Source organism: Salminus brasiliensis, chromosome 17, assembly GCF_030463535.1.
Source record: "Salminus brasiliensis chromosome 17, fSalBra1.hap2, whole genome shotgun sequence".
NCBI classification, from domain to species: domain Eukaryota; kingdom Metazoa; phylum Chordata; class Actinopteri; order Characiformes; family Bryconidae; genus Salminus; species Salminus brasiliensis.
In genome coordinates, this window is record NC_132894.1 from 15,382,339 (window position 1) to 15,406,253 (window position 23,915).

Below are 23,915 nucleotides of genomic sequence, written 5' to 3' on the forward strand. Positions count from 1 at the left end.
ATGGACTTAAAATCTGACAAAAATGCATTTCGATCTTTTTTTCTCTAAAATAACATACAAAATGACTTATTTGGTCAGAGTGTTCCCACTACAGTGTATCGAGAGTCGGCTCCAAAAGAGTAAACCAACCATCTTGATCTTATTGAGGTATTGGATACATGTTTAGCCTGCTGTACTGAAGCATTCAAAGAAACAATATATAAAAATCTGGAACATCCTTTTAAAGATTTCAAAATGTATTTGAAACAAAAGAACAATTACGCATTTAAAACACACAGTATAAAAAAAACTAGCAAAAAGGAAAAAAACATAATAAATATTTGGAAGTTAACAATTGACAAGCAACCAGATGAAAAATGCTTTCCATGTTTTTAAAAGGATAATTGATCGGAAACAACAGAGGACTAACTTAGGACTAACATAGTTCAATCTTAGGGGTGAGCAATAGGATTAATAAATCATGATACACAATATGCCTTTATTGAGTATTTCGTGGATATCACCAGTACTGAAAGAACACTTAACTTAACGAACACTTAAAGAACTACACATTTCATTATAAAGAGTGTAATTTGTCCTGTTTAACTGGATAGAGTAGGAAAAAAACTGAATAAAAATCACTGTACTTTTTATAGGAAGGTTTTTTTTTAATCTACAGTTACTGGTAAATTTTGCATGTATGATAAAATATGGTGATATATATATATATATATATATATATATATATATATATATATATATATATATATATATATATATATATAGTGTACAGTGAAAATGTCTTTAAATATCATGATACAACTTTATCCATATCGCCCTGCCCTTGTCAGTGTTCAAAATATTAAAATGGCATTATACTGCAGATGACACTCATGACTCAGCTAGCTAGCCAACTACAAAAGCTTTTAGTTGACAGTAAACAATTAATTTTACTTCACATTGTTGCGGTCACAGAAACTTCTCATCTCGAAAAATGCAACTTTACAGCAGAAGTAGAAAAAAAAACTAAGCTTTTACTGACAAATAATATTATTTTAAGTCATTTTAGCATTTCTGTTTGCGTTTAGGCACTTTATTCAGTTAAGTAAGAGGGTGATGGAATTGACATAGTTGACAGTTAGTCAAATTATCAATTTATAATTTAATTGTATATTGGTACAAGAAACAACTAGGCATTAATTAAGCCCAGAAATCTCTAGGTGCAGTTCAGGAGGAAATTAGTTTAGCATTATTTGTGCAGCATCTTGTGAAAGGTTCACACAAACGTCCAACACAACAATTTCCTGCTTTGTAACTGCTGTGCCTTTTCTCCAAACAGGAAGATGTACACAAACAACGAGGGATGTGTCTTTTGGCACTTTCACTGTGTAATTTAATGGATGTGGAATTGATGTGGGAGTTGAGTAGAGCCAGCAAATCCAACAGTTTCCATCTGTGCATGAATATATTGACCAGGAAAGGTTAGGCTACACCCAGTTTCCTAATGCTACTACAGCACTCCACAGAGTTACAGATATCAATCAATAGTTCTGCCTTAAATTAGCATAAAATCCACAAGGATGAACACAAATGTCAACCGGTCAATGGAGTTTCGGGGTTTAGCATTTATATTCCACTTATATAAAAAAAAGGAAATTGAGGCAGAGACTCGGAAGAAAGCCAGAGGCTGAGAAGCAAATTTAATGTTTTTATGTCCCTCATAAAAATGCCAGTGGTGCAACAGCCAGCGGTGGCCAGCAGTCCTACAGAGCATATGTGGGTAGAATGGCACTCAGTCTCTACATTCACTCAGCGCGATACTAGTCAGTGTGGCCATCTGTAAGCTGATGTAACAGAACTACTAGCAGCTAGCGCTGTCTTTCATTGATGCCAAATAAGTGCAGTGGCTGGCACTTCATGTGACTAGGCGGAAACACATGCTAGCTTTCACCCTTCCTGCATTGGTGTGACAGGTCTTAGCTACTGGTCAGGATTTGCCAAAGACTGGGCAAAATTTGAGTAAGACTGGACTTAAAAGGCTCTTTTGAAAATTAAGCCAGTGTCATTTCATTTTGACATTAATATCTGCTGCTGAACAAAATCATTATTAAAAAAAGAAGAAATAAAATCCACATCTTTTAGCGCCAGAAACAAATGAGCAGTGTTCCTTTTTGACATTACCATGGAAATCTGCAGCAGAAGCGTCTGGACATTGGATTGACGAGCAAATTACACCCATCTGTTGCTTTGGATCGTGGGTTGGATTTGTAAAACACTGCTAGCAATGATCAGAAACATTTTACTTATGTTGTTTACAAAGGCTTATAAGAATACATGAAATTAACAGTCCTCACACTGTCAGCCTCTAACCTAGCTTTGGGCTCTTACGACTGCTTCATTAATTTGGAAAATCTGCTGTATTTTATAAACACAGAACATGCCCCATGCAAACATATCAGGCCCATTCCAGATGGCAAACATTATAATCAGTCAAACTCCAAATCTACATTTTCTCCCACCTTCCTTAAACGTGCTGATCATACAAATTGCTGTAAACACAACTGTCAAAAACATGCTGCATGGTTACTGGTGCCCTGACCATGCATTAGTGTGATTTCATTAATAGAGTGAAAAACTGATGTGGTTGAATGTAGACATGTGGAGCAGGTGATCAATCAGCGAGGCTGTGTGGCAGAAATGCCCTTCATTAAAAGAAAACAAGCCAAAATTGCTAACAAAACACCTCAATCAATGTTGCAACTCACAGTGAGCGAAAAGATGCGTTTTCTTTTCAAGAGAAGACAAATGTAACTGTTGAAAACCAATGAGTATGTTTAAGTAATGCTACATTCATCATGTCAGGAAAAACAACCCCCTAATTTGCATGTCAGAATATGAAGGTCTCTAATTATTTTTATTACATTTATTAATTTACAGATTTTTTTTTTTAATTTCCTAAGATTTGTAAAATTATCATGGTCATGTACCATAGAAAATGAACAGTTCATGATTTATATGTGAAGTAAATTATAAATTATGAATATGTACATAAATTATATATATCATTGGCAGCTCTATAAATTCTAATTCTTAGGCAATTCATTCTCAAACTGATCCATTTTGATTTTTGAGATAGTTGCTGGCTTGTGTGGTGTTTGGTCACCGTATTGCAATACCCAGAAGCACTACTAGTAATCAATAGATTTTTGGCTGATCTTCACATATCCGCGCAACAAAAAGTTGAGACACTGTAGCACTGTGATCTATGCCTACCCATGCTCTTCTTCTCTGCATTGTGATGAAGATACGCAGATGTGCATCTATACAGACGTGCATCGACATAGAAATATAAATCAGCCCTTAAGGAGACGGTGTCAGAGCAAAGAAGAGAAGAATATCTACAGGCTTTGCTACAGGCTTTGTGCTGTTTTGTTTTTTTCTCTGAAGTGGATTTGGAGTCTTGACATCTTAAGTCTAGGACTGAAATGTTTGTCTGAATTTAAACGGAGCATTTTTCTGTATAGAATATTCCCCACTTTTCCATATATAACCAAAACGTATGTCTTCAATCAGCTAATGCATTGCTGTAGTAAATGTAGAAGCGGTTGATTATCTTACAGCATTGCACCAGAACCTAGGGTTGAGTCTTTTACACCACACCTGTATTTTGTAATAAAAGAAATGTTGGCACTGATGTCCATGTGTTCCAGTGCGTTTGGCGAGACAAGCTGCTTTACAAGGCTGGTGACAGTCAGTCAGTAATACCAGACCTAATTACATGATATTACAAAACACACAGCAATGAGTTAATTTATCTTTGTTCTTACCCTTTTCAGTTACCATTATGGTTTCTAAGTATTAAAAAATAAAATAAATAAATAAATAACATGGCATAATTATTTGCAAAGGGTCCAGATTTTCCAGAAACTGTAATTGCTGCCCACTGTTGTAACTGATATTAATACTTATACTTCAACAACTAAGTGGAGAACATTTAGCAATACAGCAGCATCTGAATACTCTGCAATAAGGTTGGACAGTACACCAGTAATGGTAAATATTCAAAGGTAAGAGTAAAGGTAGGTCACAATATTAAAAAATAAATTGCAACTGCACCTCAAATAAGAACAAATGATGGGGTGTATGATATTTTAAATGTGTAAATTGCTGTTGTGTCCATTTACTACACAGCCAAAACCAGTGTATAGCTAGAGGAGTGATAAAAACAGAACAAACAAACCTGAATTGAATGAACCAATTTGAAAGATGTGCAAAAAATAAAATAAAATAAAATAATAATAATAATAATCCTATCCTAAAATTAAGTACCCCTCTACTCCTACATGGTCCCCAACGATGCACTGTGCAGGTTAAACTAATGTCAGTTATGTGCCACAACAAATCAGCAACAAACAAAAGAGCATGTTCAATACTGGCTGTTTAGTAAAATCATTGGAGCCTCGGTTACCTTTGATACTCCAACACCAGTTGCTTTGCGCCCTCAGACAATTTTCTTTAAGTCACACACTTTGCCGTGTGATACTCAGTGCAACTTCAGCAGAGTTAGATAAGCAAAGGTTAGCTTACGGAGTGGGCTACAGAACTTCAGCATTTTTTGTCCTTTTACCACCAGTCACTTGACTTCATTCTTCAGATTTGAGTCAGATTTGAGCAGGGTTTCGGTCATCCAGACTTGAAAGTGTTCTGTCGTGATCAGAACGGTTATAGTATCTAAGCTGTACTTGATGGCAATGGTCAAAAGCCGATCCGCACCAAAAGCCCTTCAAGCTTCAAGTACGGCTCGGCTCGACCCGCCATCCCTCAAAATCCACGGAAGACAAGCGTCCAGGCTTCTTTCTGTCCTGGCACCAAAGTGGTGGAACGCACTTCCCCTGGGTGTCCGAAACGACCGAGTCGCTCGCAGTCTTCAAACGCAGACTGAAGACCCACCTCTTCCGAGAGTACTTGGGCGAATAGTAGAGTACTATGGTCTCCATATTGACTTGTGTTTAGTAGTGTCAAAGCTTATCAGAGGTCTCTTTGAATTTTTAGCCTATTCAAACTAGCTGAAGTTAGAAGTTTTTCTTGGGTAAATAGAAAAGCACTTTTATAAGTCGCTTTGGAAAAGATTTTAAATGTAAATATAAGCCAATGCCAATCAGCTTTTCTACTGATTCACAGCTGTTGTCAGATTGACAGTTTAACACAGATTGTGCACTGTGTTCACTTGGTTGGTGAACTGAGATTTTTATTTAATAGCTTTTCAGTTTTTAAATAACACAGGATGAGATGGAACTAAAGAGGCATAAACATAGGACGAGCTGTTAGCAGCTACCCCTGCCTCCTCTGTTATATTGTATACTTCACTAACACTTTGAGGCAGCTTGACATAAGTACATTGTGCCCAACCCTACTTTGAAATATGAATTCTGTCCAAGACAGAATATCACTGAAAATGAAAGCAATTCCTTAGCATATGTAATGAAGAGTGCTTCATTGTCATACACCCAGCATAGCACCAAAAGCACAGGTACGTGTGTGAGAAAGTGCCTGTAAAATTAACAAAAAGTGAACAATCATATGAATACAAACAGGGGCCAGACACCGACCAGAGCAGCAGGATCATCCACTACGCTAAACAGCACTAAACCATGAAACAGTTAAGTGCTAATGAGAGCAGAATACAGGGTAATAACTCACAACATGTGGGCAGTGGTGGCTCAGCGGTTAAAGCTCAGCTATTGATGACAGGGTTGTGGATTTGATACCCGGACTCTGCAAGCTGCCACTGTTGGGCCCTTGAGCAAGGCTCCTCACCCTCTCTGCTCCCCGGGCGCTGGAGTTGGCTGCCCACCGCTCTGGGTGTGTGTGTTCACTGCCCCTAGTTCACTAGTGTGCGTGTGTTCGTGTGTGTTCACTACCACTGATGAATCAAATGCGGAGGACCCATTTCGCTGTATGTAGTACAGTGACAAGTTCTGGCAGCTTTACTTCAACATTCATGAAGTAACTAAACTCAAAAGAAACTAAGATGAGTACACAATTAACAAGCAGCTGATTATTAAAATACTCATTTAAATCAACAGGGACATGCTTTAGCAGCTGCGAAACTAAAGCAGCGGCACCTTTTCTCTTGTCTGTTGCAATAAGCATCTTTTTAATGTGTTTTTTTTGTTGTTATTCAGTGTAATATAGCCATTTTTACTTGAAAATTTAGGAAGCAGCGAACACAGTTCGGATAATTCGGATCTCCTCCCCAAGCACATACGCAAATAAGTCACATCAGCCTTCAACACATGTACCAAAAGTGTATTTCTAAAATCAACTAACTCAAGCATATCATAAACACAAGATAACTCAAACGGAGGAAGCTTCAGCAAACCTGGCAAGAAATAACTTTTGTTATCTGAGCACTTCAGCTTTGTAGCAGGGAACACGCTATCTGAAAGCTATAGGAGTGAGGCACAGAGCAAAACAAGACTAGCCTCACAAATGACAGCCAGCAATCTCTACCAACATAAGGTAAACACTGCCATCTCTAAATCAGACGCAAGGACAAAAAAGGACCTGGTCACAAGGATTAGCATAGTAAACCCTGGCCCCATGCTGCGTCGACCTGCTAAACGCCCCACTAAATCAAACCTAATAATAACTTTGTCCAGTGAGCTGCAGTATAATCTGCAAGGGAGGACTGTCTGCATTATTGACAATTTTCTAATATGCAATATCTAAACAAAAATTTGCTAAAAGAAGTGAATACAAAACTTTAAAAAGCTTTAAGGGATTTTGTGAAAAGCTAAAACAAGGCATTGCTATGCATTTGCTCTCTGGACAAAAACAGGTCTAGATCTAGGCTAGTAGATGCAATGACTCAAAGCCAAGGGTGCACTGTAAGGTGCCCGTGGCAGAGAAGTCCTGTTTCAGAAATTAATTAGCTTCACACAACGAGAAAGGCCCTCATTGGTGCTGGCATCTCACAGCGGTAAATCCCGACCACTGGTGTTTCTTTACCTGATGTCCCTCTGCCGACTTCGCAACCTCCCACCATCGTGCCATCTGCAAACCCCACACAGCACAAGTGAGTAAACTGGTACTCCTCCCAACAGAGGAAATATTCAGATCAGGGAGTAAGCAAGTTAATTATCAAGATATCTTTACACAAATTGCACAGACTTGCACAGCTGTAAATACGCACATCCTGCCCCTCTCTCATTACTCCGCATGGCAGAAGCAACAGGAGGCTGTTTTCGCCTTCCATGTAACCAAACCAGTGTATCTGTTAGCTGGTGTTCTAACAGCTTGATATTGCCCCTGGTTCTGACATAGCCTGATACACAAAACCTCTTGATGATGGGAGGCAATTCAGAAGCAAACATCAAAGAAAACATTCATCAATCTCACATTGTGGGCAGCATTCAGAGACAAGGCAGCCGCTGCTTATTGGGTACCCAAAGACGCCAAGCAAAAAAAAAAAAAAAAAAAAAAAAAAAAAAACGGTGAGATTTTGGGGTCAGACAGTAGGAGGTGCTCATTAAAAGTGTGTAGAATGATGGAGGATGAGTTCAGGTTTGCTAATGGGATCAACACACCCAGACCTGCACAACCTTGGTCAGGCTCCACCTCAGCCCACAGAGCAAGCACTGACCGCCTACAGTGAAGCCACTGACCCAGAGCAAGGTGGTAACTAATGGCAGACATGCTGAGGTGTGTGTGTGTGTGTGTGTGTGTGTGTGTGTTAGAGAGAGTAAAAGGGAGAAGAAAAAAAAAAGAAAATGGCTGTGTGAAGAGCTAAGCGTATTCATGTGTGTGCTCATCGGTACACATCTTGAAGGTACAGCAGATTTGTTGGGTATGACCTCCACGCTGAGGTGATGCTGCCTTGCAAAAGTATCTCACACAACAGTACAACAACAGGATCCTGGGCAGATCATAATGAGCATTCAGGTCTCTTTCCCCTCTTCACAACACACACGCACACACACAAACAAAGGGCTTGGATCATTAAACACCCTCAGTAACGGTGTCTGATGTGGTGTCTTTGTTTCAATGCAATGGCCCCTGACAGCATTAAAACCTATTAAAAGCACCTTCACTTTAGTGGCAGACAGCTCATTAGAAACACAGGCGGGCTCCACTCTGCTCAAAATGACATCAAGTAATTCATACCGAACTTCATTAGGGTAAACACAACCAGCAACAGCCCTGCCTGCGCTGAACAGAGACAGCGGAGGAGACAGAGACGGGGAGGAGAAGGAAATGGATAAAATTCTCTCAAATGGGGCCAAACAAGGGCTACAAGTCACTCATTTTATATGCATCCAATTCTGCGGAACCTAATGATGCATTCTCCTCACAAATGAGCCTGTTTGTCTTTTGGCACATATAATTTCTTTGTCTGTAAGTGTCTTGTTAAAAGATACCATAAAAACCGCTAAAACACCGGAGCACGTCAGGCCTAAACAAATCTGCTAATAGAGGAGCTTGGCCTATCCATACTCATTACTGCTGGATATATTTTGGCCCTGGGCACTGGGCACTTCAGGAAGCCCAGCAGCACAGGAGATGTTACAGATTCAATAAAATGGCAGGAAACTAGCCAAACACATACACCCAAACATGGTGTGCACAAATAGGTTCTCGCTGCACTCTGCTGCCATTGTCTACCATTTTTTGGCAGTAGTTAGGCTTATCTGTATGAGACTGCACATCGCTCAGGGTGTGTGTGTGTGTGTGTGTGTGTGTGTGTGTGTGTGCGTGTGTGTGTGCGTGTGTGTGCATGCAGTGACTCTTAGCAGCTACAATGATGAGGAACTGCGTGCATGTCTACAGAACTTTACTGTTACATTAGGACAGATAGAAAATCAGCAGGGAAGGCTAGAAGCAGCCTACTGTGATCTTTTAGGAGCAGAGCTTCTTCACAGCTCGTGTCCATAGCAGTGTATATCAGCATTTGGAGAAATACGGAAAAAATAATTTTATAATAAGACTGTGCCAATTCAACCCAATCAACACCATGATGACCCACTGCAGCTCACCATAACAATTGTGCACTGATTGGCCAAGATGCCAAATCCTTATCATAATTTAAATCAGGCAGTTGTTCTATACAGTGTGCCATAATATCATGATGAATCATTGAATAAAATGCTCCAAATAATCTTTTTACTTCCACTGAGATTGTTTTCTGTCTTCTGTAAAGTTGCCATTTTGTTATTGTTTGTTTAACCTGACCTGTCAGTATGTTCCATCACGGATATAGAGTGAAGCTTTTTTGCTTGTTTGTTTCTTCAAGTTGTCTGAAAGGATAGGTTTTCTAATGTAAACAGCGCTATCGTGAGGCCAAGGGCTCTAAAAGACACCAAAGTAGGAACTAGCTCTGAAGTATGGACCTTGAGAAGGAGGTTTTCAAATTCGGCTTTGTATAAACCTGCATTGTCATTCCAGGCAAGCCGGTATAAATCTCACCTTGGGTGTAGGCCAGTTCCCTTCTTCACATAAAAAGGCAGAGGGAGCTAAAGGTGAGGGCTAAGCCCTCTGAACGGAAACAAGGTAGGCGTAGCAAAGTCCTTATTGAATACAGAATTAAATAAATGATTCAAATATATTAATGAAACAATGAATAAATATTGCATGCTGAAATCCAGCCTCCATATCCTCTATACCCTTTTTCCCCCCACTCCCTCATTGCACCTGTCTAATTAACACGACTTATTGCAGTAATTAGTAACATTAGCCTGTTTCATGGGCATGCATTATTAATAATTATACATGTTTATTAGGTCACTGCGATAGGTCATTCATCATGTAAGCCTTTAATAAAAGGTCATCTCTGTCAAAGTCAAAGATGGCATGGTGCGTGCTTTCTTTCTTACCTCCAGACTTAAACTGCTTTCTGTGATGTCAGAAGAATTTTAACTTGTGTCAAGGCTTTAAGCTTAAGTATATGGTTTTTAACAGGTGATTAAATTAAGTGTAACAAAGCTGGTGTGTTAGTGTCATCTACTTTGACATGGTCATTAGAATATAATGATATATTTATTTATTTATTCATTCATTCATTTTCTAAATACATTTCCATGTTTGGATGGAAGTGCTAGCAAGAGAGATCAGGATCCCAGGTTTAACCCACCAACAGTTGCTAGGAAACCCCTTCTCCCAGTCCAGCTCAAAACCAATGCAGTGATGTGAATGAAATCAGCTGTTGTGGCAAGTGCAAAACAAGTGGGCTAGAATAAGCAAGCTGACAAAAACACACACCCCAAAAAAAATTATAATAATAATAGGTTATGGGGGGTTGTTTGAAGCAAGGATGGCTGCAAATAGGGCAAAGGTGGAGTTCTTATAGCTCATATATAAATCTCATATTATACATATTAAGTTCTAATTGTCTTATTATGTAGTCTCATGTGCAGTTTATCACATGACCAGCCACAGCAAACCATGGCACAGGCATTTAAAAGAGCAAACTGACAGGTCTGCAAGAGATCCATTTCAGCTATGCCTGTTAACTCACTGCTACTCCTTAATTAAACACTGATAACTTGCCTTTCAATTATAGTTCCTCCACCATTTCAAATAAAGGCAAAAAGCCCCAGAAACGAGGCCTGCTCAAATTAACCAGGTGGACAAAGGACACTTAGATCTGAATTTATAAAAAAAAGAGCAAGAGTGACGGGGGGAAAAAGCAAGTAGAGAGGAGTGGGACCGTCTGCATGAAGGTCACGCAAAGCCGTAGACGTATGAATGCCAAACAGATTCTTCAGTCGGCACTTTGTGAGGAGAGGCCATTAAAATCAATCCACCAGCACCTTTGCGGAGGTAAGAGTCGCTAATCATGTCAATTGCAGTCCATTAGGCTCAATCACACCCACCTGCCAGTGATTGTCTTAACCTTGGACGTCAAGACTAGAGTGGCAGGGTGGCAATCAGGCTTGGGACAGACGCCATCACTACCTGTCAGACTGCCATTCCTGTTGCTACACAAACGCCGAGCCAAGGGAAGAAGGGGAACGAGTGTTTGCGCACATGCAGAACATTACACTCTTCTATTAGGATATTAAAGATGAACAGAAAATACATTCGGAAATACAGGAACATTAGTAAAGAGCAGCATTTGGAGCACACAGAGAACCAAAAACATAGGTTAACTAAACAGAGACTGTGCAAGAGTCAAACGAAAGAACAGGCGAAAGCAATAATGAGAGGGAGGTCTTGGCTCAGCCTCGATCTGGCTCTACCCCAGTCTTCGCAATAATAACCTAGTTAAGTTTCTTTTTATGCTGTTGCTTCTTATAAAAAGGTCCAAACAAGCCATGGCTGCAATGTTTTTCAGTATAATGGCATTTTAGACACTCTTAACATCCATAGCTCATACACTTGCATTATTGGCTATTAATAATAATAAGAAGAAGAATAAGAAGAAGAACAATAGGTTATGGGGGGTTGTTGGAAGCAAGGATGGCTGCAAATAGGGCAAAGGTGGAGTTCTCATGGCTCATATATAAATCTAATATTATACATATTAAGTTCTAATTGTCTTATTATGTAGTCTCATGTGCAATTTATCACATGACCAGCCACAGCAAACCGTGGCACAGGCATTTAAAAGAGCAAACTGACAGGTCTGCAAGAGATCCATTTCAGCTATGCCTGTTAACTCACTGCTACTCCTTAATTAAACACTGATAACTTGCCTTTCAGTTAAGTTTCTTTTTATGCTGTTGCTTCTTATAAAAAAAGGTCCAAATAAGCCATGGCTGCAATGTTTCTCAGTATAATGGCATTTTCGACACTCTTAACATCCATAGCTCATACACTTGCATTATTGGCTCCATCTGGGCCTTTTGAAAATCATAAATAATTGAGAACAGATTTAAAAAGTGATTACAAGGATCACCAACTGGTGTTACTTTGCTCATGACGATGTTTGAAAGAAGGAAAGAAAGAAAGCTACAAAAAAAAGAACAGCCTTGACTGTTGCTAATCATGTCGGTCAATATTAAAGATCACAGTATTCAGTCTTACCATCCGCAACAAAGGCTGAACATGTCAAACTGAACATTGCATTATGGTTAGAATAAGACAAAAAATAAAATGATCAAAACCTAACCTTTGGTCATACAGATTTAATGATTTAAGGGCTGCAACGAATACATTTTTAATACATTTACGCAGCAGCATTAGCAGCCCTGAGAACCAGCAAGCACAATTTAATTGCACAGTTAGATGAAAATGCAGCATGTGCTTTCAGTCAATGCTTTTGTTGTTTCTGCTAAACTAAAACAGAGCTGAAAAGCAGACAACTTGCTCTTTTAGAGGGTACACATTTTTCTTGCACTTTCAATTTTTACACCTTTATTTATGCTTAAAATTTTAAACAACCTGTTCTGTTACTGTGCATCTAGGACTGACACAAGATAAATGAGCTCTGTTCTGATTGGCTGTCCTACATTGCCCCTCATCCAAAAAGCCTTCTGGGCTGAAACTCCTGAGAACTGAAATATCAATGGACGGGGCTAAACTGTTGAAGACTAAACAGGCAGAGATCACATCATAAGACATGTCTTGCAGCAAACCCTTTTAAAGAGAAGATCCACCCTCAATATCTGTGGCTCACCCGCCCTTTCATTAGGGGGCAGAGAACAAGCCTGCGGAGGCAGGCTGAAGTGAGGAGAGAGCAGGGTAGAGTGGATCCAGTCAGAAAGTTTTCTTCATACATCTCTGCTGCGACTAACCTGAGCAGCAACATGTGGAGGATCGTCACCCACCACAATTTCATCAATTGAGGCAGAATTACGGTCACTGCAAAACTGAGTTTTCAGCCTTTTAGGGGCACACTAGCCATGGCTGGAACAGCAAAAGAAGACTTAAGAATTGTCTTTGAAAGAACAGCAAGTGATTTTGAAGCTGAGAAAAGAGGAAAAAGCATTTGGGCATAGCCAACACAACAAACTGAAGTGTCCTGAAAAAGGAAACAGGTCAGCCAAGGAGAACAGCAGCAGCTGATATCGAAAACATTGCAGGAGCTGTGAAGAACAACAGTAGTTGTCTGTAATTAGATATTCATCCAAAGGATTTTTCTACAACAGATATATTAATGCTTAAAACAGTTTGCCGATGTAGGCTAGGGAAATTGTCAGTAATATTTAAAGCAGCATTATGCAGAAATTTATATTTTCGCTCCCAGGCTCCAACTATAGTTGGGATATGTAATTCACTTTTCACTGTAATTCAAGCTCATGCTCAGTACTGCAGCAGATGTTCTGGGTCCTGGATGACCGGTGGCAGAAACGTCATTCTCTCTATTATAAGTCTGTGTAATCAAAAACTGCTATATACAATGTTGCTGTAATAAAGGTCAATAAAACTTTTTTCCATTCAACTTTGGCAGGCAATTTTTATTTTATACAATTGATTCCTTTGATATGATGGTACAGTAGTGCAAACACAATGGCCACATACCAAACTGATTTAATTTCTGTAATAAGAGAAAATTGATGATCCCACTGAAAAGGAGTCTACAAGCATTTCTGAATACTAACACTGCCTTGCTTCTTAACAGTAACGACCCCCCGCACAGCTGTGAGCGATCATGTGGGTCTACTGCCATTCTCAGGGGTACGATGTTCGATTTGAAAATTCTAAACCTCACTACTACAAACTGCTTGTCTGCATACCTATTTTCCCACCTGCCAGTCTGCCTATCTGTCCGCCTGCATTTGTCTATCTTTCCTTCAGTCTGTATGCATGGACCCCTGGACTTGGTCCAATCTCCAGGTCTGCGTCCGAAGGGCGATGCGTTCTGTCAGAAGGAAGAGGGGAATTGACTGGGCTGACAGCTGGTCTCCACGGATACGGTTGGGGTCGGAGACAGGAGCCAAAGGCAGGCCCGGAGCTGCATAGCAATCAGTGCATCAAAGGAGTGACAGACAGGACCAGGGGTTAGAGACAGAGGAGAGAAACACCATCCTAAAACCATATCACACCTTTCTTAAAGCTCAGTGGCCATCAGCATCTCTGACATAGGAGCAGTCATCTTTCTCCATCTCTCTCACAGCATGTGAATGCATCATTCGTTTTGACTTACTACGCCACTGGAGAAGTGTAAAGTGGTGAGTTACATCTCAAGCTCTGTCACATGCGTCAGTGATCAGCAGGGCTTGTGCTCCTTCATATGAGGGCAGGCCTTAAAGGGTCAGGGGGAATTCTGGGAAATAAAAGGCCTTCTAATAAACCTTTTGTAAAGGATGCAGCCAAAAAAAAAAAAACGTTGATCCAATTCCCAGTGCAGTAGCAGTAGGGCCATTCCTCCTTTGAGATACATAGGATGTCTAAGGACAGATACTACATGGCAGAAACCATTCACTACATGTTGTCCACCATATGAAAGCTCACAGCTCTGCCATTCATAATTGAAGGCAATACGAACAAACAGAGCTCAGCTATACAGAAGGCAGGATGTCTGTTTTGTCAGTAAAGCTGTGCTGAAATTGATCGCAAAGTGAAAATCACCCCGATTCTACTACACTCAAACTCCACAAGTCATTGCAGATTTGATTGCCTTTACTGGCCTAGAGATGGTTGGAATATCGACTATCCTAAAGGAAGCCTCAGCTTTCCAACTCCTCCCCTGCTGTCCGTAAGCCTAGACAGCATTTCTGCCAAGCTCGAAGAAGCAGAGTTTTACTGTTGCAAGTTAAGCATCACCATGCTTAAAAAAAAATAAGGCTGGACACAGAGGCCCCAGATTCACGTACCTGCTTCAACTCATGAGCTATTTAATAAGGCCTTGGCTGAATAAAGTGCATTAGTATTAGAGCGTAGTCCTACAAGAATTCATCAAAATTTACTCTGACTCTGAATGATAATGGGCTAGTCTGCAGGTCATCTTAAAGGTTAACTCTCACCATTCCACCAGGAGGCACTTCCATTTCCAAAACTAGACGAGCTCGCAGCATTTTGAATACATTGCTTCTGCACCAGCTTTAGCTGCTGCTCCACTTTGTTCCTATGGTTACAAGAAACAATCTCTTTCGGATACTGTGTATGTGTGCGAAAGTGAACGCGTGTGCATGTGTGAGAGAGGGAGACAGAGAGCGCGAGACAAGAGATGGAGTACTTTTCATCATGCCAGTCATGATCACCCATGCCTCATGCAATTGCAGTCCAAGCCTGAGCTACGGCTGCTCAACATACCTAGTCACAATTGTGGTTCATCCTTCTAGAGTGCTGCCACACTTGCAGTCACTGTAACGACCTCGTGGAGAGCATTCGTCCTACCACGCGCTTTCAGGTTATTTTTTATTTTATTTTTTTTACAAAAGAAAAGCTGTATTACCTTTGTCTTTGTGATCACAACACAGTGAAACGGTGGTCCTGTGAGAACTACTAAGACTCTATTAAGGTTTTGATAAGACAAACTTAGCCTCTAAGTAACTTAGTCAGACTAGTGAGATCGGTTTTCCATCATTCGGGCAGCAATTCTTGAGATCAGGATGTGTAACAGCATATTCCCATGTTGCAGCCTAAACACAGAACTGAAGCATTTAATAAAAAGGTTAGCATTTCTATGTCGTCATTTTAAAGAGGGTTTATGTAAACATTTGTACATGGTCATGTCTGAATCTGAATATTACTGCAGAAACCTATGAGCAGCTGGGTCAGGGTCAGCAGGTCAGCAGACAACAATGTCCTGTTTTGTTCATGCTGTAGTTGATGAAGTGCAACGCTGCTGTGAAATGGTGATGAGATTTCTCTCAGCTAGTTATATCCTAGTTGTAAGGCGAGAATTGTAATTTATGGCTTCTTGGCTCCCCCTACAGTTGAGAAAGTTTAATTCCTTTTCCTCTACTGCAGTAAAACACAGCTCCCCCAGAAGGACACGCTTTACATGCATTTCTGGACAAGCTGGGACATACAGCACCGGCGTATGAAGTGAAAGAAGCATGTGGATTGTCAAGGTCGAGTACGGTTGCATGATTTTAAACAAATGCAACAATGGTTACACAGAGTTACGCATTTCTCACTAGCGGTCTAGTGCCCGCGTCACCAAAGTTACATTGTGCAGTAGCCGGCGTGCCAGGTCCATTTAAACAATGACACTAATGATTCCTATTATTTTGAAATGGTTATTTTAAGGTAAAATGCTGCCTACTGTTGCATTAAGTAACGCTACACATCAACGTATAAGCTCAAATTTGGCAGGCCAATCCATCTTGCTTGGCTCTCGCTATTCAACTAATTTACATGTGTGCCATTAGTATGGCATGCGGTTATGCAAGCAAATGCAACGACAGTCTGACCACACAAATAGGATTTGATCACCTAGAACATAGGACTGAAAGCTCTATTTCAGAAATCTGATTTGCCCTGCACTGAGCAGAGCCTGTGTGATGTACATAAAAAAGAAAGATCTGGACCTTGCATGAATAAATCAATGTGCAGCAGATCAAGCTAATTACACTTTTTAAAGCACTAATACTACACAATTTTAGTTTTCCCATTGACAACATCTGGCCATAGACACGTGTTTGCTTTGCCAGATGTACAAAACATGCTCCAAATCCTACAGTACGACGGAAATCAATCTTTAAGGCTTAATTAGTGTAATGGACATATTGTAGCAGTGGGACCCATCTGACACAATGACAGATTCTAGCTGAATAACAGTGCTGGCACCATCTACATCAAACATACAATGAGAATGCTGTACTCCTCGTCACAAAGATGTAGCTAGTGCATAAAAACTATATCTTTCTATAAATATGTCTCAGCAGTGTTTTACTGTCATGTCATGAGTTGATTACCATTATGCTTATTACCATAGAGAGGTGTGGGCAAAACATGCCCATTTTTTATAATATATATTTTTTAATAAATCAAAAGGTGCTGGAAGTCACAGATGCCTTTTCCCCTCAAAGGTGTAGCAGGACTTGACTTGTCATCCTGAGAGACAACATCCTGCGGCCTTTACAACAGCTTAGCTCTCAAAACGTTTTTCTTTTCAGCAGGTATGAAATGCCGCTGCCAGAGAACAAACCATCACAACTTACTTTGAAACTGCAACTGCAGTCTGTTTGAGCTTTGACTGACAGGAGTTAAATAAGAACATTACCTTCGCTTACAAATCAGTGCTAAACATATGAGAGGTAAAACTAAGAGGGAACATGTGACATAGCTGCAGTGACCTTGATCGTTCCACTCAGGTGTTGCTTTGTTTTTTGTTTTTATTTTTATTTTAAAGGCAGATCTTTTCATTTTGTTGAGTGCTCAAATGTTAACTGCGCCATTAGGGCGGTCGGACATGTTGTGATAAACCACAGGCATTGCTGGCAGCTCCTGTAATTGCTTCTCCCGAATTGGTTCTGTTCAATAAGCACCACGCTGTCGCATTGCTTACCAATGAGACAAGAACAGCCTCCATTTCGACCTCTCACCTCCATGAGGCCAAATGCACTCTTTCCTTCTGTGATAGCAACTTTTTCTCCCTCTCTGTTCCAATTGACTTGCTCTTTCTTGCACACTTCCTCTTGGATTGTTTGCTACTTTCCCAGTCTGCAAACAAATAGAGGTGAACAGCCAGCAGCCTTGAGAACTATTTGCTAATAACGATATGCTTACGAAAAAGCTTACCCCATTTCAGAGTTCAAGGCACCTGAACTGATGATGGATAATTCATAGGCTCCACCACAGGTGGCAGAAGAGGGGAGACGAGAGGCAGTGTTGAAATGACGAGAGAATGAGAGTTCCCAATGGATTTGGCCAGCTGTTTCTGCTCCAGATGTCCAAGGCCAGCAATAAAAGCAGGGTGTAAATTGTTTTTTTTTTGGGGTTTTTTTTTTTGCCCCTCTCTGAGGTCCTCATTCGATTTCTCTTCCACCCGAGTAGCTCCTTGCTTGTCCGTAACCGAGGAATCAATCTGCCATCGTAATTGGTGGTAATGCCTCCCGTTTGGTTGACCCTCACCATGTTATGTTCCCTTGTCGGCGCCGTATTGTGGGCAGCGCTAAATCTATTTTTCTCCATCTCTCATGCTCTTTCACTCTCTCACTCCGTCTCCCTCCTTTATTGGAGCCAGATGGGGGAGTTGACTGTTTAGCCCAGGACAATGAATGCATTCTGAAGGGTAGCCCAAATGTCACCCAGAAAATTTGAACACCTGCTCTGGTAATCGCACCTAATCGGCTAAACTAAGCAGTCTCGGAGAAAACCAAAACAGCTCACTCGGGTTTTTATCAAGGTTTTCTGAAGGCTTGAAGGATTAGCCAATATTGGAGAGGCGGAGGTTAAACAATTGTGTTCTTCAACTAAACACACAGCGCACAGGTGGATTTGTCAGGCGTCAATGCACACAAGACTCATTTATGACTCAGACAGATAATACAGCTCTGTCCAGAGAGTCATTACAGAAGTTTTTCTGCTTAAGGAGCATTAATTATTCATAGACAAACAAATAAATAAAACATCCCTTCCTTCTGCATGCATCTAGAGAATGTGCATATACTAGTGCGAACTGGTGGTTGAAACACAGGTAAACACTTTCAGCAGAATAATTAGCATGGCCATTTAGACATAGCATGACAGAGATAGCAAAACGAGTGAAAAGGAAAAGGATCCCCACATAAGTACTGAAAAAAAGACATGCTTTTTCTTTTTGATCACCATTTTTCCTGCCGTTAATGACGCCGCCCTGAGCAATTTGTTTGTGCAAAAAAGATGCAGACCGTAAACAGCCATTACTTTAATTAAAGAGGGGAGGTTTCGTGTTATACTCATAAACTAATGACTCAACAAATAACAGCCTACTTCAAGTTAGAAAAGAAGAGCCTTTGTGTCGTTTGATGTGGTGTTTTATCCCTTTCTTAACTGGAAAAAAGAACAGCACAGAAACATCATTATATTGCCTCACTACAAAGGCAGAAACACCTTGTTTCCACTAGCCCCCTCATCCATCTTGCAGTTGGTTCATCCTCCTCATATGGAGGGTGGAATTAGAGATGGCTTTGGGTAAGATGTACCTGGCACTAAAATGATGTGGTTATGAAAGCATGGCAGTGAAGATCAAAATGTTCCTCTTAATGGAAATGAGGTTTCCCCCTGTGCTCTCTGTTATATGGTTTTAAAGTGCCACCTAGTGGTTGACATCTGCATTTCTTTTCAAACAGGCTTCAGAGGAAAGCACATGACCTGTAACCAGGTCCTAATTAACATTAAGGTGCATTAAAATGTTACTGACCATCCAAGAATGCAATAGGTTGGGTTTCCTCTGCAGAAACAAGATCACTGCAGTTTACAGACTAGTTTAAGTAACAGTAAATGCAGAAACCAATAAGCCAATAAAACGTTATTGACTGTATTTTTCTGTGTTTATCCTTTTATTTCACGGTACATCTTGTTGTAGTTTTTGTAACATACTCTGCCACCAGTTACAGCAAGTTGAAATAAATCACTGAAGACAAATTCCAAATATGAATCCAAGCTAGATTTATTCCAAATGAGCTAAATACTGGACTTTCATTCAAAATCTTCCATAAGCCATAAAAAAGGCCCTTAAAATGGCATGCTCAATATATCTTTAAAATTGCATAAAGATTTGATTACACAGAATCACAATGTGGTTTGCAATTGTAAGTGAAATAATGAAATAAGATTTTTAAACAGATACAATTAAACTGCAAAAATAATTAGTTACATTTCCTCTAAAGGGCAAAAGCATAGGCCTTGCAAGCACAGGGTGTGGAAGCTTCTCGCAGTTACTTACTAAAACTGAGCTTATAGGAAACAAGAAGGAGGGGGAGATCGGAAAAACTAGACTAAACAAGCCTTACGTGGATTTTTCCTTACTAAACTCATAAAATCAAACTAGTCTACAGGAAACAGCACACTCAAACGCTTAAAGAGCAAAATCTCAACCCTTCTACACCATGCTTATATAGTATCTGACCAATAATCTCGAACAGTATTGATGTCCTGTAGATTTATTTGCACCAGCAAAAATCCCAATCCACACATCCACAGTCTTCATAGCTGCAAACTAATTAAACTAATCAAAATCAGTCAGAGCACTGAAGCACTGGTCAACTAAAACTACTGGATCATTTCAATTTAGACCATATTACATAACATTAGCCAACATTATCCTTAGGGATATAGGACAATATCAGAATAATATCAGTGTAAAATCATAGAAGATTGTTGGCTAAAACTCTATATTATCTGCAGTTTGTTTATTTTGCTCTTCTTGTTACCCCTCAGAAACATGTCAAATAATTATATTTATCTGTAATGCTTTTTCCCCCTAATGTATGCATTTTATAAACATTTATGCATTGACCTCAACAGATATGTACATGAAGAAGAAAATGTATCTCGGTGAATCCATAATTACTGGTTATTGGAGTTTTCATTTTGGTTAAGCGGTGGAAAGTTAGCCTAGCTATAACAGTAAGACAAGCAGCCTGGGATCAGGCAGTATTTTCGCAAAACAACCGATTTCCACCGAAGCTTCCTCTCTTCTTTAGCCACTCCTTACACAAACACTTCTGACCCTGCAAAGGGAATTAGAAACCATTTCAGGAATGTCCTACCACACTGATGACACCCTCTACAGCTCACAGACCTTTCAACTGAAAAACTGCAACAGATTCCAATGGCATTAACAGTCTCTGGCTGTCCTGAATTTTACTCCCCTCTCTTTCCTTCTTTCTCTCGTGTTTTAGGTTACTCACTTCCTCTCACTGTAAAAACTCAACAGCATGGCAGAGTCTGCTTGGTTCCCAAGGCATCTGGGTTATGGGCAAAATTAATCATCTGTGCAAGATTGCCCATTACAGCACTGAGGGAGAATTTGCCTAGGCCTGGGGCAGAAACTCAGATCATCCTGCCAAATGCTCTCAGAACGAGAGACTATGACACGAAGACAGACACTGTTCGACACTGCCAACCGGTGATTTCAAGAGGACCAAATCAGAAAGAACCAATAACAAGAGCTCTCGTTTAAAAGTCCCAAAATTTTAGGTCTCATTTGGGACAGCTAATAGCATTCAGTTGCTGTTTTTTTTTTTGTTTTTGTGCACACTAAGCCCATTAAAAGCCTCAAACATCCAATCCAAAGTGCACCCAGGCGACAGGAGCCTCAGGGCAGGCCACTATCTGTGGAGTACCTTTGCTGGGCCCGTTGTCTACGTGGGTGCTTTGGCGGACTTTCAGACACAACAGTTCTCCAGCACTGAGCCACGGAAGCAACTGTGGATTAGTCTGCCTTATCTCTGTGCTAATTTTATCCGTTGATTTAGCCACTACACCTCAGCAGTCAACATCTTAGTGTAATACAGCAGTGGAAAAGAGACTAACAGCAAGGCCCGTGCTTATCCAACCTCCCCCCCACCCCCTCTCATCAATGGACTGCTGAGTCTCTGAGACGCTCGAGTAATAATTCCGAAAAATGATCAGCTCTAAAAGGAGGACAGGCTCATCTTACCTGTGGTCTATAACGTCTACAGGAGCCCATTCCAGCTGCTGACCACTTGATGGAAACACGGTGACTCTTCTACCTTTTTTGGCAGCAGCTTCTCACACCTCAGTTTCAGGTGAGATCAGGTGAGATCAGGTGAGAGGTGGACTTCCCTCATGCCTGAACACTTCACCTCATTTGATCAGTATCTTGCAGACATGTCCCCTGTGGGAGCTGAGGGGAACGGACGGGATGGGTCTTGCCCTACTAAAGAAGAACTAGAGCAATATCGCTGGCCTCATAAAATTGCTTTAATATTCCTGTCAGTAAATGGGCTTCCCACTGGTGAATTATGGGAGAGGTGCACGCTTGTGGCGAGCAGGAGCCTGTCAGCCCCCTAAATCGTGGCATGTGAGATGGGAGTAGAGGGGGGCAGAGGCAGGTGAACAGAAACGCGCATGTCTGTGAGAAGAAAGGCAGGAAAACAAACAAACAAACAAACAAACAAACAAACAAACAAACATGCAGCTACTTACAAACTTAGGCTTCTTCTCCCCTTCCTCGGCCCCATAACTGCCATGGGCGGACGACCCTCCCACGACGAAGCCCTTTTTGCGGTGTGTTTTGGTCTCTCGCCCTTGACTGGAGGAGTCGTAGCGTTGGTGCTGGTGGTAGTAGTTCTCCATGAGGTCTACTGGCTAGGTCTAGCTGTCTAATGCTACAGGTATCGACACTGTTCAGCCGCTCACATTGAACACGAGCAGCAGGCGAAGCTAGCTAGCTAGCTATAATGATAACTGTAGGCGGCTCAGTCAGTCAGCCAGTCAGTCAGTCAGTCAGTCAGCCGCTGTGTCCTCGCCAGTCAACAACACTCCGTCTGCAGCGTGTCTGCTCCGAGGTCCCTGTCCGGGGCCACAGGCCGGGCCAGCTCGGATTAAGTTGACGTTAGCTAGCAAGCTAGCTAGCTAATACTGGCTAGTGTAGTGAAAGCTAGCCTGTTAGCTTAGCCGGCTAACGTTAATCCAATTTCGAGCTTTTTTAGCTCACTTAACCCCTACCCTGACGCGCGCCCCTCTCCAAAGTACCGCCCAGTGCACCTGGAATTACGACCAAAGAGAAGCTGTGAAGAATATCAGCTGTCAACGCCGAAACGAGCTGCGGCGAAAACTGAGCCCGAATCGGCCCGAATCAGCCCCAAATCTGCAGCGTCTGAAACTCCCGCCGTCAGTGACAGCGCCGAGCCAGCCAATCAGGTTCGCCGGGCCGGACTAAGCGTGACGTAACAGGGGCATTGGCGGCATGTGATTGGCGGAGAGAGCGAGGGCGCGGGGGAGCGGGAGCTGTGAGGGGGAAAAGCTGCTGACGCCCCTTTCTTTATAAGAGGCTTTTCTCAAAGGCGGGGGCTATGAGTTTAGACCTGCACCTGAGCTTAGTGTGTAGTGTGTAGTTCATATAGTTCGCCATGCAGTTCGCCATGCAGTTCGGATTACAGGCTCACACTGCTTCTTCACTCTTCTACTGAATGCTGGACACGCTCCCGCAGGCTGTGTGAGAGTGTAGTGTTCCAGTGTTACTGAACCCATACAGTTATTACAGGTCTGTCATGGTCTGAGCATGGTTTCAATTATTCTTTTTAATACTGTGCTTAATTTCTTTTATTGCTTTATTTCTGGAAAAATAAATGTAATATTTAAAAATAAGTTATACATGTAAATCAGCATAAAAAGGGAAAGCAAGACGCTCAGATGCAAATGGTGATTGGTGTGGCGCAACAGATAACACCATGTGGGAGACCAGGGTTCGATTCCCAGTCTGGGTGACTATGCTGCGCTACACCAATAAGAGTCCTTGGGCCAGACTCCTAACACTACATTGGCCCACATAAGAGCGTCTGCTTAATGGTGTAAATGTAAATGTAAAAACATAGATAAATGACCAATATATCCATAATATAAATAATAGAAGTAAAAAAGCAATAAATAGAAAATGCCTTTTTCTAAATGCTAAGAGGTTGTGTTGTTGCAGGCCCTTATAATAAAGCATGTACACTGTGGTTTAGGAGCGCTACAGCTCTAGGGAAAAAAGCTGTTATCAGCGTGTCATCTTGTGCTGGTTTTGATGGTCCTGGGTCTTCTACCAGAGGAGGAGTGTCTGGAAGAGGTGGTGTCCAGGATGGATAGGGGTCAGCTGTAATAGTGCCAGCATGTTTCCTCGCCCTGCTGGCGTAGATCTCCTGAAGCGTTGGCAGATTACATCCAGTGATCCTCTCTGCTGTCCTGATGATGCACTGGAGTTTGGCTGGCTCCTGGGAGGTGGAGGAACCAAACCAGATGGTTATGGGTGATGTGAGGATGGCCTGAGTGATCTGGCTTTACTGCATACTTTGGATTCTGGCTGCAGTTTTTGCTTCTCTGGAGGATTTGTTGCAGTGTGATTATCGGGGAAAGCTTTTCATTGTACTGTGGTCTTTTGCACTCTGATAATA

At 41.2% G+C, this 23,915-nt stretch overlaps 1 protein-coding gene across 1 annotated transcript in view; it reads right to left on the minus strand.

Moving 5' to 3' along the window:
• The window catches only part of diaph3 (diaphanous-related formin 3), a 371,639-nt gene extending 349,361 nt beyond the window's left edge, over positions 1-22,278 (minus strand). Inside the window, exon 1 of the mRNA XM_072660640.1 lies at positions 21,967-22,278. Within this exon, the coding sequence (XP_072516741.1) occupies positions 21,967-22,116 (150 nt within the window). The 5' untranslated portion in view covers positions 22,117-22,278. The remainder of the gene's footprint in view (positions 1-21,966) is intronic.
• Between the last annotated feature and the right edge of the window lie 1,637 nt (positions 22,279-23,915).